A 19132-nucleotide genomic window follows, 5' to 3' on the forward strand; every position below is an offset into this window, starting at 1 on the left:
GTCTTGCAGCGGTCCACACTGGCAGAGGTGGTTAATCAGACTTTTGACAGGTGATCACATTAATGTGACCGTACAGTATAGGATCTGTCAGTTCAGTACAACCAAAAAACTAGTCATATATACGGACGTAAGCGCACCAGGCAAAGAACGACTGACACCTCAGGAAACTTCAATCTAATAGTGTTGTAACCCCGCCTCAAGTCTGCGAGCGTGAAATTCCACAGATCTCTTCAGGTGTGCCATATTCAGCTGAAGCCACAGACATAAGAGTATTATATCTTAACGACGTCATATCATTATACCCAGGAGGAGGCCACAGTAAGTGCTCCGAAACATTGGTTTCTCCGGTATATTTTTTTTTACATTACGACGCAGTAAAATACTCAGAAAATTTTTGAGTCAACTGACACTGGCCGCTGTCTCAACGGCCCCTTACCAGTTAGATGACCTGCACAACAGACAAGCTAGGTGGGCTGCCCACCTCCCTTCAAGAGCTCATATCAAAACATCTCCAGTGAATGTAAACATCTACAGACGTCCCGCATAAACACGGCAGTACTTCGTGAAAAGCCATGTGACAGAGATCCACATGTTGGAGCTAATGTGACTAAGTGTAGCACTCCACAGAATCGGTGTTACAAGTTCGCCAGCAGAGTCAGACCGGTATTGTGTACCTACAGCTATGACAGCTCCGGCCAATACCTACGCTGGCTCTAGCCCAGTAGACACTCACTGTAGTCTTCCGTAGAAATTTGTATCTTGTTGGGCGTAACACCACTTGGAAATTGTGTAGCGTGGTATTTTGGTTGTTATTATTTCTTTTCATTGTTTTGTAACTTTCATCTGGCTTTTGCACAACACAAGAATTACTGTGTTTCTTGACGTTCTTGAGTTTGGAAATTAGTGTACGCCAAGAAGGCGTTTTAGTTGAATAAAGTGTGTCCAGACGTGTTCCTTAGTTCTTTCCTGCCGACCGCAGGGCACTACAGCCGGGGGAAGCCTACGCATTTATATTAGCACCACAGACTGTAGTTTCGGCCCCGAAATGTCACAGATTGTGGGAATGTTCATTGCTACGTTTCACATGCTGTTCCAAACAGTTCCAGACATTTTCTGTGACATTAATATCGGATGATTTAGCGGCCCAGACGAGGTGCGATAGCGTGCCTGGGTGATCGTGAAATCAGGAACGTACGAGGGGTGCAGTCCAGTGAATACGACTGTTTTCATCTTGGAAGAAGGCAGTGTCCACAGCGTGCTCTTCATGAAGATGTGGAAGAAAGATCAACACTTCCTCACCCAGAATGTTGAAATAAATAAAGGGTGTCCGGGCTAGAGGTATACAAAAACAAATCCTTTGGTAAATACGCAGTCGATAGACAGACTCTCCAAGACGTGATTCTCACCATTCTATGAACAACACTGAGTCTCATGGCACATGCGCTCCAGTGACATTTTGGCGAACTATGCAGTTCCACAGACGCCTCCCGAGATCATCCAGCAGGATAGTACCCCATCCTACTATCACGGGCATGTCATCCCATTACCAGGAGACGTTATCTGACAAGGGAACCTCCCCATCGCACCCCCCTCAGATTTAGTTATAAATTGACACAGTGGATGGACCTTGAAAAACTGAACACAGATCAATCGAGAAAACAGGAAGAAGTTGCGTGGAACTATGAAAAAATAAACAAAATATAAAAACTGAGTAGTCCAAGTGTAACATATCCAACATCTGGGACTATATAACACGAAGAGCGCCGTGGTCCCGTGGTTAGAGTAAGCAACTGCGAAACGAGAGGTCCTTGGTTCGAGTCCTCCCTCGAGCAAAAATTTTACTTACTTTATTTTCGCAAAGTTACGATCTGACCGTTCATTCATTGACGTCTCTGTTCACTGTAATAAGTTTAGTGTCTGTGTTTTGCGACCGCACCACAAAACCGTACGATTAGTAGACGAAAGGCCGTGCCTCTCCAATAGGAACCGAAAACATTTGATCGCAAATTCATAGGTCAACCGATTCCTCCACAGGAAAACACGCCTGAAATATTCTATACGACACTGGTGACGGCATGTGCGTCACATTACGGGAATATGTTGTCGACCCACCTAACTTGCACACTTGGCGAATGGGTAAAAAGATTCTTCTACCCTGCCCGATTTAGGTTTTCTTGTGGATGTGATAATCACTCCCAAAAAAGTGATGAAAACATTGAGTTTGTCGCATAAACGGCAACAAATGAATGCAACAGTTTCACAGTCGTACAGTTTTCCCTGTGCTCTGTCAAAACAAACGTTTTTAACGTTTTCAAGTTTTTCCGTGTGTAGACCGTCAAATCCTGCATGTGTCCAAGCAAATCTGAACATGTCCTGGAAGTTTGGAGAGCAAAGTTGATCATGTCTGAGTGCATGAACTTTGATAATTGTCTGAAAATAAAAAATTAAAACTTTTCACTCGAGGGAGGGTTGAACCAGGGACCTTCGCTCCGTAGCTGCTCACGGTAACCACAGGACCACGGTGCTCCTCAGTGAACAGGTACCATAATGTGACATATCTTGGACACGGACTACTCAGTTTGTATATTTTGCTTATTTTTTTTCATAGTTCCATACAACTTCTTCCTGTTTTCTCGATTGATCTGTGTTCAGTTTTTCATGGCCTATCCCTGTGCCAACTTATAACTAAATCTGAGGGGGGTGCGATGGGGAGGTTCCCTTGTGAGCATTGGCTCGGAAGGAGAAGTCACACTGCCTCGACCCCTAGGTCTCCCCATTTGTCTGTGCTGGATTTCAGTGTATGGAGGTTTATCAAGGACACTGTTTACAGAACAAAGGTTGGAGGTCTGATAGATCTACGCCGCAGTAGAGTCCATAACACATTCTCGCCCCATGCGGCGAGAAGTGGAGTACCGTTTCGATACCTATCGAGCTACAAACGTGCCCACATTGAACTGTACCAAAATGAATAAAAACGTTTAAGCTCTTGTGTTGAATGTTGTACAAATTTAGTTATAAATCTTAATAGGGATTGAAATATAAACATTTTTGTATACCTCTAGCCCACACATCCTGTTTTCTGAATCAGCTTAAGATAATCCGAATCAGTGGGTCAAAATCATGGTGCGAAATATATCCCCAAAACGTCAGAGAATCACCTCCGATCTGAACAATATACTCCAGTCTACACCTTCCAGCATTTGAGAGAAGCTACTTGTCGGACCACACTATTCGCCTCGCTTCTGATACTGCCGAGTTGTTGCATTGCTTGGCCCACCGAAGATGTGTTTTTTTGTGTAGGTGTGAGCAATAGCCTTTTGGGAGGTACCAGATTCCAAATATCCATTGCGTTAAGTTCCCGTCACAAGAAAAATGTATGCGAATTTCTAAGGGACCAAACTACGGAGGCCATCGGTCCCTAGACTTACACACTACTTAAACTAACTTACGCTAAGAACAACAGACACACCCATGCCCGAGGGAGGACTCAAACTCCAGCGGAAGTAGCCGCGCGGTCAGTGACATGGCGCCCCTAACCGCGCGGCCACTCCGCGCGACTCCCGTCACAATTTTCGCTCGAAAACACCTGCAGTCATTCACTAACAGCAGCATTTCTTGTATGGGCTTAAACTTATTGTCATTGACAAGATGTAACTGGCCCCTCCAGTTTGTTGGTTTGGAGAGAAAGGGATCCAAATACAGGGTCATCAATCCCTGCGCCTCCAGTCCCTATCGGTTAGCATCTTTTTATGACTGCTGTAACTACGCCATGTTACATAGCTGCGAATGATAAACCATTAAATGTGCACAAGTGGGACAGTAAGCTCTGAAATAACAACCAACTTCACTGTGTTGGTTTGGGTACGTCCAAACATGATAGCTCCTTGCTGCCGTTCTGTCACGACTCCTCACTGACCCAGCTTATTTCGCTGATACAACCGAGTGGCGCATACACACCGTTTTACTGACGACATTTACGTCAGCAGTACCGTATCTAGGACTCCAAAAGTGACCAGTATGCTTTTTTTTAGGCGGGACCAATTTGTGTCTGGTAAGTTTATTGGTCTATAAACTTCGTTTACTAATTTAGCAACATAGTTTGGTAAATTTTTTGGTTTTAGTTAGCTCAAGAGGCCATTTTCAAAAAACCTTTTAGATTCAGAGCCGTACAGAGGTCATCCTGCGCTCCTCGCGTAACTGCCACAGCTGTACCCTCGACCATCTCCCCATAAAACTACCTTCATGTTCAAAAATGGTTCAAATGGCTCTGAGTACTACGGGACTTAACTGCTGAGGTCATCAGTCCCCTAGAACTTAGAACTACTTAAACCTAACTAACCTAAGGACATCACACACATCCATGCCCGAGGCAGGATCGAACCTGCGACCGTAGCGGTCGCGTGGTCCCAGACTGTAGCGCCTAGAACCACTCGGCCACTCCGGCCGGCCTACCTTCATGTAGTTTTTTTTTAATAAGATTTATCTATATTTATAATTTTGTGAGTATGTGTAATAAAAATGAAACATCATGAGAAGATGATACTTAAACGAACTATATTGATAATAAACATTCTACACAACCGTTCAAAAAAACGAAATCTGTGCCTTCTGTTTATGGAAGCTTTTGTACAATGGGTTTGGTATGATGTACAACAAAGAACAGATTTCAAGCGCTCATCATTATTTATTAATAGCGCCTAAATCATAAATCTATAATAAAAGAAAATTAGGTGTAATTAAGAGTTGAGAAAATATTCCCTTCCAGGAATTCTGTTGCTACTAGCTTGGCGCCAGCTGCTTCGCTCGCGCAGACTGTATGGTCTGCACAGTTTTTATTTCTGCTTTAATCGAATTGGTACGTTGTTAGACCTATTGCTCATGTGTAAGTCCACATATTATGTAAGAGCTAGTGACCCATTATATGGCTGCGGTTTTTGCATAATTAAAGTGTTCCAACGGATTTAATGTAATTTCATTTTTGAGTCATCAGTCTTCTGAATGGTTTGATTCCTTTCCAGTGGTGGTGGTGGTTAGTGTTTAACGTCCCGTCGACAACGAGGTCATTAGAGACGGAGCGCAAGCTCGGTTTAGGAAAGGATTGGGAAGGAAATCGGCCGTGCCCTTTCAAAGGAACCATCCCGGCATTTGCCTGAAACGATTTAGGGAAATCACGGAAAACCTAAATCAGGATGGCTGGAGACGGGATTGAACCGTCGTCCTCCCGAATGCGAGTCCAGTGTGCTAACCACTGCGCCACCTCGCTCGGTCCTTTCCAGTGCTAACCTCTTCATCTCAGAGTAACACTCCTCAATTATTTGCTGGATGTATTCCAATATCTGTGTTCTTTACAGTTTTTAACATCTACAGCTCCGTCTAGTACCATGGAAGTCATTCCATGATGTCTTAACAGATGTCCTGCCATCCTGTGCCTTCTTCTTGTCAGTGTTTTCCACATATTCCTTTCCTCTCCGATTCTGCGGAGAACCACCTCATTCCTTACCTTATCAGTCCACCTAATTTTCAATATTCTTCTGTAGGACCACATCGCAAATGCTTAGATTCTCTTGTGTTCCGGTTTTCCCACAGACCATATTTCACTACTGTACTCCAAACGTACATTCTCAGAAATTTCTTCCTCAAATTAAGGCCTATGTTTGATACTAGCAGACTTCTCTTGCCCAGGAATGCCCTTTTTTTCAGCGTTAGTCTGCTTTTTATGTTCTCCCTGCTTATTCTGATGCATAGGTGGAAGAATACCTTAACTTCATCTATTTCATGATCACCAATCGTGATGTTAAGTTTCTCGATATTCTCATTTCTGTTTCATCTCGTTATATTTGTCTTCTTCCGGTTTCCTCTCAGTACATATTCTGTATCCGTTGGAACGTTCATTCCATTCAACTGACCATGTAATTCTTCTTCACTTTCCCTTAGGACAACGAAGTCATCGACGAGATCACTGATATCCTTTTACCCCAAATTTTAACCCCATTCTAAGACCTTTGTTTTATTTCCGCCACTGCTTCTTCAATCTATAGGTAGGGGCGAAAGACTGCATCCATGTCTTACACCCTTCTTAATCCGAGCACTTCGTTCTTGTGCTTCCACTCCCTCTTGCCTCTTGTACATGTTGTATATTACTCATCTTTCCCTGTAGCTTATCCCTATTTTTCTTAGATTTTCGAACATCTTGCACCATTTTTACATTCTCTAACTCATTTGCCAGGTCGACAAATCCTATGAATGTGTCTTGCTTCTTCTTTAGTATTGCTTCAATTATCAGCCGCAATGCCAGAACTGCGTCTCTGGTACGTTTACCGTTCCTAAAGCCAAACTGATCTTCACTACCTCAGTTTTCTTTTTAATTTTCCTGTGTATTTTCTTGTCAGCAACTTGGATGCATAAGCTGTTAAGATGTTTGTGCGATAAATCTCGCACTTGTCGGCTCTTGGTTCAAATGGCTCTGAGCACTATGGGACTCAACTGCTGAGGTCATTAGTCCCCTAGAACTTAGAACTAGTTAAACCGAACTAACCTAAGGACATCACAAACATCCATGCCCGAGGCAGGATTCGAACCTGCGACCGTAGCGGTCTTGCGGTTCCAGACTGCAGCGCCTTTAACCGCACGGCCACTTCGGCCGGCTGTCGGCTCTTGCAATCTTCTGAATTATATAGATGATGTTATTCCGAAAGTCAGATGGTATATCGCCAGACTCATACATTCTATGCACCAACGTGAATAGCCGTTTTGTTGCCATTTTCCCCCAATGATTTTAGAAATTTTGATGGAATGTTATCTATCCCTGCACCCTTATTTCACTGTAAGTCAATGTAACCTCTTTCAAATTCTGATTCTAATACTCGATCATCTATATCGACTCCTGTTTCTTCTATCACATCATCAGGCAAGTCTTTCCCTTCATCGACGCCTTCAGTGTACTGTTTCCACCTATCCGACCTCTTCTCTTCATTTAACATTGAAATTTCCATTGCACTCTTAATGTTATCACCTGTGCTTTTTAACTCCACCGAAGATTGTTTTGACTTTTCTGTGTGATGAGTCAGTCCTTCTGATTTCTTCATATTTTTCATTCAGCCATTTCGCTTAGCTTCTCTGCCCTTCCGATTTATTTAATTCCTAAGTGACGTGTATTTCTCTGTGACTGAATTTCCCTGCACATTTTTGTACTTCCTTCTTTCATCGAGAAACTAACGTTTTTCGCTTGGTACCTATGGTTTCTTCGAAGTTATCTTCTCTGTATCTATGTTTTTCTTTCCAACTTCTGTGATTGTCCTTTTTAGAGTTGTCCATTCCTCTTCAAAAGAACTGCCAACTGAGCTATTCATTATCGCAGTATAGCCTTGGACAACTTCCAAATTCCACTTCTCTTCTTGACTACTCTCTTAAACTTCAGCGCATTCTTCATCAATACTAAAGTGTGATCAGAGTCTATATCTGCTCCTGGGTACGCCTCACAATCCAATATCTGACTTCAGAATCTCTGCCTGATTATGATGTGATCTAACTGAATCTTCCTCTATCTCTCGACCTTCTCCAATTTATCTCCTCCTCTCGCGAGGTATACTCGCGTGATGTGGCGTAACGTCTTTGATTAATAATCAAAACGTCCTCGGTATCGGGATCGAGTCCCACCACCGCCTAAATATTGAATAAAAATGATTAGCAACGGTGCCGAAGATTTCCGACATAAGAAGTCATCCTCATTCAGCCAATGGCCTTGCTAAAGAGGGAGGAGGAGCGGGCAGACGTTCAAGGCGGAAGAATCAGCAATGATCAACGGCATGAGAATGCACGAGGCAGTGGAAACCACCGCATTAAGGACACATAATGTGTCTTCACAGGACATGTGACCGGTAATAGTGTGATTATCCCTCCATTTGCAAAAGATTTCGGACTAGTCCCCCATTCGGATCACCGGTAACGCTCTACGAACCAGAGCGTGGAATATCAGAAGTTTGAACGTGGTAGGGAAGCTAGAAAATCTGAAAAGGGAAATGCAAAGGCTCACTCTAGATGAAGTGGGGGTCAGTGAAGTTAAACGGAAAGAAGAGAAGGATTTCTGATCAGATGAGTATAGCGTACTGTCGACAGCAGCAGCAAATGGTGAAACGGGAATAGGATTCGTTATGAATAGGGAGGTACAGCAAAGAGAGTGTTAGTGTGAACAGTTCAGTGACAAGGTGGTTCTCATCAGAGTCGATAACAAACCAACACCGACAACGATAGTTCAGGTATACACGAAGACATCGTAAGCCGAAGATGAAGAGTTAGAAAGAGTATAAGGGGATACTGAAAGGGTAATTCAGTAAGTAAAGGGTGATGAAAATCTAATAGTCGCGGGAGATAGGAATGCGGTTGTCGTGAAAGGAGTAGAAGAAGAGTTACAGGATGATATGGGCTTGGTATTAGGAATGAGAGAGGAGAAAGGCTAATTGAGTTCTGCAAAAAATACTCTGTTGAAGAATTTCATATAGCGAGTTAAAAAGAGAGAGACAGAAAAACAGAGAGAGAGAGAGAGAGAGAGAGAGAGAGAGAGAGAGAGAGAGAGAAATCGAATAAGTGGTTCTATAGTTATTAGCGTCATAATTCTCTGATCTCAAACGGACATTCCTGCACATGGAATCGCATTTAAACGTCGTATCTGTTGAGCCGGTTCGTGAGCCTATAGCCTCGCTAGGAGGCGACAGAGTCGCGACTCTGTGAAATAAAGGAGCAAGCACGGCGCGGTTAAGTGGTCTCCGCGTGCTGTTTGTCAGCGGTGGTGTGGTGTCCCTCCTTGGCCGACGTAGCGCACCTAGCAGTGGAGTAACCGTGGTAGCCACAAGGTTGTCGGGTATGGCCTATTAATGTAGGTGCTGCACATAGGCAACCAGAAACACCGACGGGATAGTCAGCCACTCCCCACATTAGTCGTATTCTGTGGTTGCTTCCCGAGATGTGTTTTGTAATGGAGAACAAAGCTGTGGTGTCACTGCCAGACACCACACTTGCTAGGTGGTAGCTTAAATCGGCCGCGGTCCATTAGTACATGTCGGACCCGCGTGTCGCCACTGTGTGATCGCAGACAGAGCGCCACCATACGGCAGGTCTTGAGAGACGTACGAGAACTCGCCCCAGTTGTACGACGACGTTGCTAGCGCCTATACGGACGAAGCCTTTGCTCTCATTTGCCGAGAGACAGAATAGCCTTCAGCTAAGTTAATGGCTACGACTTAGCAAGGCGCCATTAGCCTTACATAGTTTGATAGTTATCGTATGAAATGTCTCATCAAGAATGCTGTATTCACAACAAGGATAAATAAAAGTTAAGTATTAGAGGAGCTACATACTTTTCTTATTAGAATTCACTACTTATCCTGTTCCAGAATTCACGCCCGTCTGCGTTAGATAGCGTGCATTTCGGCCTCCTCTATCTACAAGGTGTTGGCACATTCACCAACACATCAAAAGCAACATCAGTAAATGATGACTGTCACGTGTAGATGCAAATAGTTTTTCAATGGAATTGGGATAAGACGCTCATCTGTCCTCTGAAAGTTCGGGTGTGTGTCTGGCCCCTGAAGTTGCTGAATTTAACTGGCTCTAATGCTGTTGTTGGTTTAAGAATTGTTTGTTTTGTGAATTGGTTGTTTTAAGAAGAGAAGTTAAACTGTTTAAATTTTATTGTGTGTTTGTTGACACAATACCTTTTTAATTCTCTTATTGTGTGGGCCTACTTATTTTAGTGCCATGAACTTTCATAATCCTTTTGAATTTAAACTGATGTGATGCTTGAAGCGAATTACAAAATATTATGGATAGTATGAGAAGGCCTTGTGTCTGTCTGCTTGTTATAATGAGCCGAAATTGAGTTTACGCAAGTTGCAATAGTTATAATTACAGCTTGTATTGTATGTTAACCGGGGGCCTAGAAAAGACGGAGACGCTCCGTCCCCGCCGCAACCGCAATGGTCCACAAACCCAGGAGCCGGCCGGCGTGGCCGTGCGGTTAAAGGCGCTTCAGTCTGGAACCGCGTGACCGTTACGGTCGCAGGTTCGAATCCTGCCTCGGGCATGGATGTGTGTGATGTCCTTAGGTTAGTTAGGTTTAAGTAGTTCTAAGTTCTAGGGGACTGGTGACCTTAGATGTTAAGTACCATAGTGCTCAGAGCCATTTGACCCACAACCCCAGGACGACTACCGCAGTCCACTTCACCCCTCCACTGCTCCACACCTAACCACTCTTTCAGGGAACGTCTCACGCCAGACGAGTGTAAATGTTTGCTTTGTAGAGTAATGGTGGTGTACGCGTACGTGGAGAACTTGTTTGCACAGCAATCGCTGACATAGTATAGCTGTGGCCGAATAAGGGGAACCAGCCCGCATTCGCCGAGGCAGATGGAAAACCGCCTAAAAGCCATCCACAGACTGGCCGGCTCACCGGACCTCGACACAAGTCCGCCGGGCGGATTCGTGCCGGGGACCAGGCGCGTTAGACCACACGGCTAACCGGGCGGGCAAATTTTATCTTAAAACCAAGTGTATTTTTGTTAAAAGTTTTCTTTGGCGCTCCTGGTCGTAACCCGTTTAGCGGATATTAAGTTTTATTACTGGTTCTTGAACCCATTATCTGACTTCACCTCAAGATTGGCTGCATAAGTTTCAAGCAGGTTTCCTTTAATTATATTAAATGATTACTTACCAGTGTATGTTTTGTAATTTTTTTTAAAATAAGTGTGTTTTACATTTTGCCTTTACCCGACATGTGTTAACGTATTATGTGACGGCAGCAGTCAGCAAGTCCAGAGGGGCCCTTGTTTGGACACTATGCCGTTCGTGCGTGACATCACTGTCATCTGAAACTTTTTTAAAACTATCCGAACTCTTATTTGTTAGTAATTTACTGCCGAATGAATGTATGTAATTTGTGAGTATTTCTCTGGATTTGTGGCCACGGTCCCTCCAAGACAGAATTGAGCGTGCTTAAGTTTTTGTCCAGTAGTACCACAAGGCTGCTCATCTGTTATCAGTAATAATTAGTTTGTGGTTTGTGCAGTAATTACAACAAAATAATTTTATAAAAATGTATTAGGCCTGCTGAAAAACTAATGTATGAAGTTCCGTTTCCTTTTTTAAGCAATTCTGACGAATCCGATTTGTCGTGGTGACCGTTAAACAGCTTTCTTTGGTTTAGTTCACAAATTGCTATTTCTAAAGTTTTCACTCAAATTAATGGCATAGAAGTATGATGTTTTCCTAATGTACTTCTGACTAAAAAGTGAGTCTGCTTTCATAATGTAATATTTTCATAAAAATTTTCATACCCTATTTCACCACTTAGGGATTGAACTTCCAAAAACGCTGATACACCTTTTTCTAATTTCTGACCGAGAATGCAAATACCAATTTTCGTACTTCTAGCTTCAAAATTGCCTTAATAGCGACTTATTTTCAAAAAACCTTTCGTCCCCTATATCACCCCCTTAGGGACGGAATTTCGAAAAATCCCTTCTTAAATGATGCCTACAGTACAACATCAACGCTCTCTCTAAATATCAAGCTTCTGTCTTAGCTGTTTAGGCTGGGCGATGAGGAGTCAATCAGGCCATTTCCTTTTATATAAAGAGATTACAATTTCAACTTCGTTTCCTTTGGAGCAGCGAAGGTACCTACTCGAGGGGCAAGTAAGTTATATAACTCCTCCAACTTTTTAGCTTGCCACCTCCACAGTGTTTCGCTTCAGCCGTTAGTCGACAGAAATCAGCAAAGATTGAAAGCCTTCTCGCTGGTGTTTGTAATCCTACAATACCGTAAAGATGTAGCAGCAAGTACTCCACTGTTGAATATGAGAAAACTATGTAGGCGGCTGTCGTGGAAACCAAGCGTATTGTTACCACTTAAACCATATTAGACGTCGTGTGCCGTAAAAAAGCAGAGAAAAAACAGACGCATGATCTTAAGCTTTCCTGGCGAAGTAATTACTTTTCATATGTTGACAAGTGTTGTGTGGTTACATGGGATTGAGAAGCCTTCATGAGTTTCTCCAACATCTGAACCCTCTGCACTCAAGCATCATATTCACTATGGAGGTGGAAAAAAATTTCGAACTCACCTTTTAGGGCGCCTCAGTCGAAGCGGACGGTATTATAGAACACAGCGTGTACAGGAAAGTCACCCACACGGATTTGTACCTCCACGCCTCCTGCTGCCATCATCCTTCACTACGTACATTAGCCCAGAAGGCCGGTGCAATATCGGATGAAAAAAGTCTGCCAAGCGGGCTCAACCACCTTAAGGATATATTCAAGAGGAACTGAAATGTTGGGAGTCAAATCAGGGAGGGGAAAATCGACCGGTTAAAACCGATACCAGTGTTTTCGTCCAATATTTATTATGTCTCGGTTATAACGGGTTTTTTATTTTTTACTGATAACCGGATAAAAAACCGAAATATCAATTATCCATAGCAGCAGTGCTAAAAATTTTCGTTTTTGAATAAACCATTCTTTAAAAACGAGTAAATTTTATTCTCGAAATCTGAACTACTTTGAGATACTGAATTTTTATACCAAATAGGAAAAGCGACCAGTGCTCTTGCAATAACAATGCTGAAATCACATGGAACAAGAATTGGTAAAGCATTTCTGAGACAATAATGTACGTGTTCCCATATCGTATGGCCTATTAGATATTACGCCTGTACACGCAGTGTGCAAGACTGCCCTTCTGGTGTAAGTCATAGTTTCTCACTGTCGTCGTCAGACATACGTTGTATAACAAAATGGCACCAACCCTAGTCTGGAAATATTGGACAGAGTAACGTAGCAATGAAGTAGAACGTTTCATTTGCTTTAACAGATTAAGTATTTGTCAACCGTTTCTGTGACACAATAAAGGAGGAAGGAAATTAAGGTAAAAACCTTACAACAATTCACTCATAGTTTACAATAAAACTATAAGGTAGGTGATCTGCTGCCTGTGTCTACATAAGTGTTTATCTGCTTGTAGCTATTGAAAGCAGACGAAGTAACACGAAAAATACATTAGTTAAACCTCAGTTTTCACATTTTAGCTCTGACTATTCGCATTGCCCAAATAGTACCATGATCCTCGATTACAACATGATTTTTAGTAGAGTTTCAACAAATAAGAATCAATAATAGAATATTGGTGATAGTTTGTAGTATTCCACCACTTATCACTTTGCGGGAAAAGCAGCGAATGGTGGGTGGAATAAGTTTTATTTCCTTATTTAGTTTAATATTTTGAGTCTACGCTGATGAGCCAAAACATTATGACCACTACCCACCGCGAGGTTGAATGCCTTGTGTTGCGGGCATCTAATGCAGTAAGGAAAGGACGTAAGCGGAGGGGAGACCAATTGGCAGTCACTAGAACGAAGATACAGGCTGCAAATGCAGAAATCTACTGATATAAGCGGTTCTGACGAAGGATCCATTGCAGTGGTGCTGCGATTGGAAACTAGAACCTTTGAAACGGCGAAGCTGGTCGCCTGTTGGCGTACTACTGGTGTGAACACCTATGGAGAGTGTTTGAAGGATGGTGAAATATCGAGTAGGTCGTATGACATTGGACACCTTGTCTCATCACAAAACCTAGAATAAATTTCCTTTACTTCACGTCTATGGGCACAATTTTTTTGTCATCAGACTACCGATTTCGGTCTATAATGACCATCTTCAGATCTGTTTTATAAAAACATATCCTATATACCGGAGCCATAGTGGCATCGTTAAATGTTAAGCCACTATGTCTCCAGTATATTAGGACATGTTTTTGTGAAACAGATCTGAAGATGGTCATTATAGACCGAAACCGGTAGTCTCATGACAGAAAATTTGTGACCGTAGACGTGAAGCAAAGGAAATTTATTCTATGTTCGGGCCACTGTTCGATTCGCAACCATGTTCCAGCTTGTGACAAAACCTAGAAGTCGGAGTATCCCCCGTTGTGTAATCTAGGACAGCCAGCTATCTGTGGCAGATCTGAGGACAGAATTCAATGTTGGTACAGGCACAAGTGTTTCGGAGCGCACCGCTCGAAGGCCGCTGTTGAACACGGAGCTCCACATCACACAGGCCCTACGTACCCACCGACATAGTCAGTTGCGATTTCAGTGGACACAGCATCACTGAGTTTTCACCGTGGGTCCATAGAAACGTGTAGCCTGTCTAATGAATCTCATTTCTTGTTACACCTGGTCGATGGTTGGGTCCTTACACAAAGTCATCCAAGTGATTGGCTGCACGAAACAAGCACCACATGATGCAGGCTGGTGAGGGCACAATTATTCTATGGGATACATTGATCTGGGTTTCCATGGGACCTGTGGTGGTAATCGAAGGCATAATTACAGAGTGGACTACGTTGTAAGTAGGCTGTTTAGGTTTTTATGTCGGTAACGTCACGTAGCGCTCTGTATGAAAATCACTGGCTGTGCTGTGTGCAGTCTGTGGCTGGTTGGCATTGTTGGAATACTCGCTATTGTAGTGTTGGGCAGTTGGATGTGAACAGCGCGTAGCGTTGCGCAGCGGGAGGTGAGCCGCCAGCAGTAGTGGATGTGGGGAGAGAGATGGCAGAATTTTGAGAGCGGACGATCTGGACTTGTGTCCATCAGAAAGAGTAAATTTGTAATACTGTATATCATGAACTGATATATACACTATGCCTTTTGAATATTATTAAGGTAAATACACTGTTCGGTCTCTATCAAAATCATTTGCTAACTATGCCTATCAGTAGTTAGTGCCTTCAGTAGTTAGAATCTTTTATTTAGCTGGCAGTATTGGCGCTCGCTGTTTGCAGTAGTTCGAGTAACGAAGATTTTTGTAAGTGATTCCTGAAAGGTACAGGTTATTGTTAGTCAGGGCCATTCTTTTGTAGGGATTATTGAAAGTCAGATTGCGTTGCGCTAAAAATATTCTTTGTCAGTTTAGTGTTGATCAGAATAAGTAAAGAGAGAACTGTCTGAGTACATTCAGTTCCGCCCAGCTGTTTGAAAATCAAATAAGGTAAGGGGTTTACCAGTACAGTAATTCACTAATTTATTACTAAGGTCATGACATCTTCCAGCAGGATAATTGTCGGTAATGCAAGGCCAGAATCGTGGTACAGTGGTTTTAGGGGCATTATAGTGAAATCACATTGATGTATTGGTCAGGAAATGCGCCTGATCTGTATCCACTGGAACGAACATCGGGTGCCAGCTTCGTGCCCGTAAACCACCATACCGTAATTCGCGGGAATGCTTGACGTGCGCGTAGACATCTGGTGCAACATACTTATGGAATTCTGTCAAGGACTTCTAGGATCCTTGCCAAGCAGAATCTATGTTACACTGTGTTTGAAAAGTCGAACAACACTGGGGTGAAAATGTTTCAGTCTTTGTTCCATTTGTAGGTTTATCACAGGAAACAATGGCAATAAAAAAACCGAAAACTGTGTCAGAAATCGGGTATTTTGAGAAATTTTAACAATTAGGTTAAACTGGCATCGAAAAAAAACCGATATAAGTGAAAACCGGCGACTTCAGCGATAACCGCCACGCTAGGTAAAATCCGACGTGGTTTCAGGTAGAAAGTACAGGCCCAGAAATATAGAATAAAGCATAGGAGAGCTTATGTGAAGTTTGGAAGGTAGGAGACGACGTAATGGTTGAAGTAAAGCTGTGAGGAGGGGGCGTGAGTCGTGCTTGGGTAGCTCAGTTGGTACAGCACTTGCCCGCGAGAGGCATAGGTCCCGAGTTCGAGTCTCAGTCCGGCACACTGTTTTAATCTGCCAGGAAGTTTCATATCAGCACACACTCCGCTGAGGAGTGAAAATCTCATTCTGTAATATAGCATAAGACAATGACGTACCTGCCGTACGCCAGCGAAGTATCGAAAAAAATCGGTAAAACCTTGAATGCGTTTTCCGTAAACCTCCGAAAACGCGAGCACTATCAGGTATGGTGAAGGAGGAGGACTTGGAGCTCTGTAAACGATGTGTCTACCGTATTCCATGCAAAGATGGTAAGGCATACACCAGGCAGACTATGCTGACAGTCAAAGAAAGTTGCCAAGGGCACACGAGATACACCGAACTCAAGCAACCAAAAAAATTTGCGGTTGCGGAATGTTGCATAGCTACAGGGAACTCAGTGATGTACGAGCAAACGGAAGTGATAAAACGTCGCTCTGGGTTTGTGGTTTTAAGGAGGCTGTTGGAAGAGTGGCCGACAGCCTGATCCATAGAGACAGTGGTTCTACTATCAATAAAGCGTGGGACCCAGCACTCAAGCAACGGAAGTCACAACATCGGCCGGCAGCGACATCCGCAAGCGACAGAGGTCCCGGTTACTTCTTAACCCGTATAGTTTTCTGGCCAGTTTTTGGGCCCCTTCTGTGCCTGCTCCTTTGGCGTGGGCCTGTCTCGCAACCCATTCTGTACGGCGCTGCTTAGACTGATAAACAGTAACAAGTGGAACAGAGGATGCGAGGAGACGGTATGACTGACCTGTGCTCCGACGAAGCCTGCCCGCAGGCGCGGTATGTCGGTGAAGCAGGTCGAGCAGTTCCAGACGGCGTCGGTGCGCAGGTTCCTGCGAAAGTCCACGGCGCTCAGCTGGTTATGCGTAAGCAGGCGCAGGTTGTGCGGCAAGTCGTTGTGCCTGCAACACGAGAGACGGAACACCGTGTAGCAGCAAGAACGCTAGCGACGTAAGCGCGAAGTTGTTGATGAAAAGCAGTGTGATGGTGCTCGAAGAAGGAAGGTAGGTTACTTTTAACGTCCAGTCGACGATCAGATCATTACCGACTGAGTACAAGACCGGATTGGGAAAGGATATCGGCCGTGTCCTTTTCGACGGAAACATTCCGATATTTGTCTCAAGTGATTTGGGCAAACTACGGAAAACTGAAACTACGAAACTTCTTCAAATACTATTTCCATTTTGTCGCCTTATTTCCTGCATCCGTAATCGAACTACCGTTTCCACCTTTAAAGCTTTACTGTTGATTTGTAGTGAGTACTGATTGAAAGCCCGCCTGCTCTAGATATGAGACACTGTAAAAAATAGATCTGCTGGTCTGCACAGAAGGCGTTGGTGTCATTTGTGCCTCTTAAGATGTACTAAACTCCATTAAAGGCATGGTGAGAAATCACGTTTAGCGTATTTTGTTTATTAACATATACTTTATAGTGATGTTTGGTTATTTTAGTTGACGAGTAATGATACTTCCTGTCCTATCACGGATGTAACCTCCATCTGTAGACCCACGGTACGTGCAAAGATTACATTTGGCAGAAATTGTCAAATCACCCAATAAAATCAAAAGAGAGACTTTGGAAGAAGAAACAGAACATGGAACTATTTCGATTAAAGATAAAGGGAGAATTATAAAATGTGCGTGCCGTATATTTTTAGTAATTACTTTCTAAACGTAGGTCAGAAAAAGGCATACGATAAATTCAAAAGAGAGATAGAGAGAGTGGTCTGAGGAAGCAACACAGAGGAAATTTATTGAAATATAAATTTGTCACACTCCATACCCGAAATAAGGAAAGTTATCATGACCTACAAAAGTAAAAATTCGTATGGAGTTGCTGATACCTGGAAGACACTAAAAGGCTGTGGTCTTCTAATATTCATGTTCTTAATCACATGTGCGATAAATCGTTAGTTAAGGGTATTTTCCCAGACAGATTAATTTGATATGATGCGGTCTCTCTATAAGAAAGTCAACTCAAAAGCTACAAACAGCTACAGGCTGGATACACAGTTTTCAATATTTCTGAGAGGGTAATGCGCTCAAGGATTAACATCTGTCTAAGTACTAATGAAATGCCTAGTCAATCACAGTTTGAATTTCAAAAGGGGAGCTCAAATGAGGCAGCTATTTGTACTTTCACAGAGCACATAGCAAAATTTTTAGATGATCAGGTTTATCACCAGCTAGGGTCTTCTGCAATTTATCGAATTCATTGTGTCGAACATTCTATTAGAAGAATTATTTTTTTTAATGGGATAGTTTGTTCACCGGCATAGTTAAGTTCCTATTTAAGAACCAGGCTGCAAGAAGCTGCGCTACTATGTTCCAGTAATATATACGGCAACGCTACATTTTCTGCAATGGAAGAAGCCACGAGTGCATTTTATGCAATGTGCTATCATGAGCCCATTACTGTTGCTGCTCTAGAAGCATCAAGAGGGAAAATCGTAAATGATGCTACCGCTAAAATTTATAACTAATTTTCCACAAGTGAACTAGCTGTGCCGTTGTGGTCGCCAGTCCAAAGACTGGCTTGATGCAGCTCTCCATGTCACACTGTCCTCTGCAAGCCTTTTCATCTCTGAATAACTACTGCAACCTACATCCTTCTCAAACTGCTTACTGTATTCATCTCTCAGTCTCCCTCAATGACCCCCTCTCCTCACTTTCCTCCAACACTAAATCGGTGATCCCTTGACGTCTCAGAACTTGTCCTACCAAACGATCCCTTCTTCTAATCACATCTGACCATTCACTGATATTTTATGCGATAATTTTTGGGAAACCTCCTCTTTTAGGCCAATAGCACTCTTTGCACAGAAGTATAATTAATTTTGAGGTTATAGCTCTTCCACGCGCGTTTGTTTGTAAATAAATTTGTTTTTGAACGAGACCCGCCTTGAGAAAGAAGAAAAGGGAAACTGTGTTTCGCTCAAGGCGGATCCCATCCAAAAACATAAATGGAAGTAGAATTACGCGTGCCGTAGTTAAGACTGTATTTCCGACCAGTGATGTAGGACTTTGCATTTTCGCTTCTCGTCTTGTAACAGTTAAATCTGACAGTAATAGACTTACAACTCTGGTAAGACTCGAATGTTTTGTGCAGTTCCCCTGCATCATCTACATACTTCTTGTATTTATTTATTTATTTACGCGTCAAGTTCCGTAGGACCAAATTGAGGAGCGAATCTCCGAGATCATGGAACGCATCAGTACACGAAATTACAACATAAAAGTAATAACAGATAAAAATAAATGTTTATGAACCCGAAAAAAGTCAGTCCATAAGTTTAAATCAACGCAACAATACAACAACAATCAGCTTAATTTTTCAAGGAACTTCTCGACAGAATAGAAGG

At 42.9% G+C, this 19132-nt stretch overlaps 1 protein-coding gene across 1 annotated transcript in view; it reads right to left on the reverse strand.

The window, feature by feature from the left end:
* The window catches only part of LOC126195218 (dipeptidase 1-like), a 585745-nt gene that overhangs the window by 216452 nt on the left and 350161 nt on the right, over positions 1-19132 (reverse strand). The window contains exon 3 of the mRNA XM_049933736.1: positions 16519-16672. Within this exon, the coding sequence (XP_049789693.1) occupies positions 16519-16672 (154 nt within the window). The remainder of the gene's footprint in view (positions 1-16518; positions 16673-19132) is intronic.

Source organism: Schistocerca nitens, chromosome 7, assembly GCF_023898315.1.
Source record: "Schistocerca nitens isolate TAMUIC-IGC-003100 chromosome 7, iqSchNite1.1, whole genome shotgun sequence".
Taxonomy (NCBI): Eukaryota; Metazoa; Arthropoda; class Insecta; order Orthoptera; family Acrididae; genus Schistocerca; species Schistocerca nitens.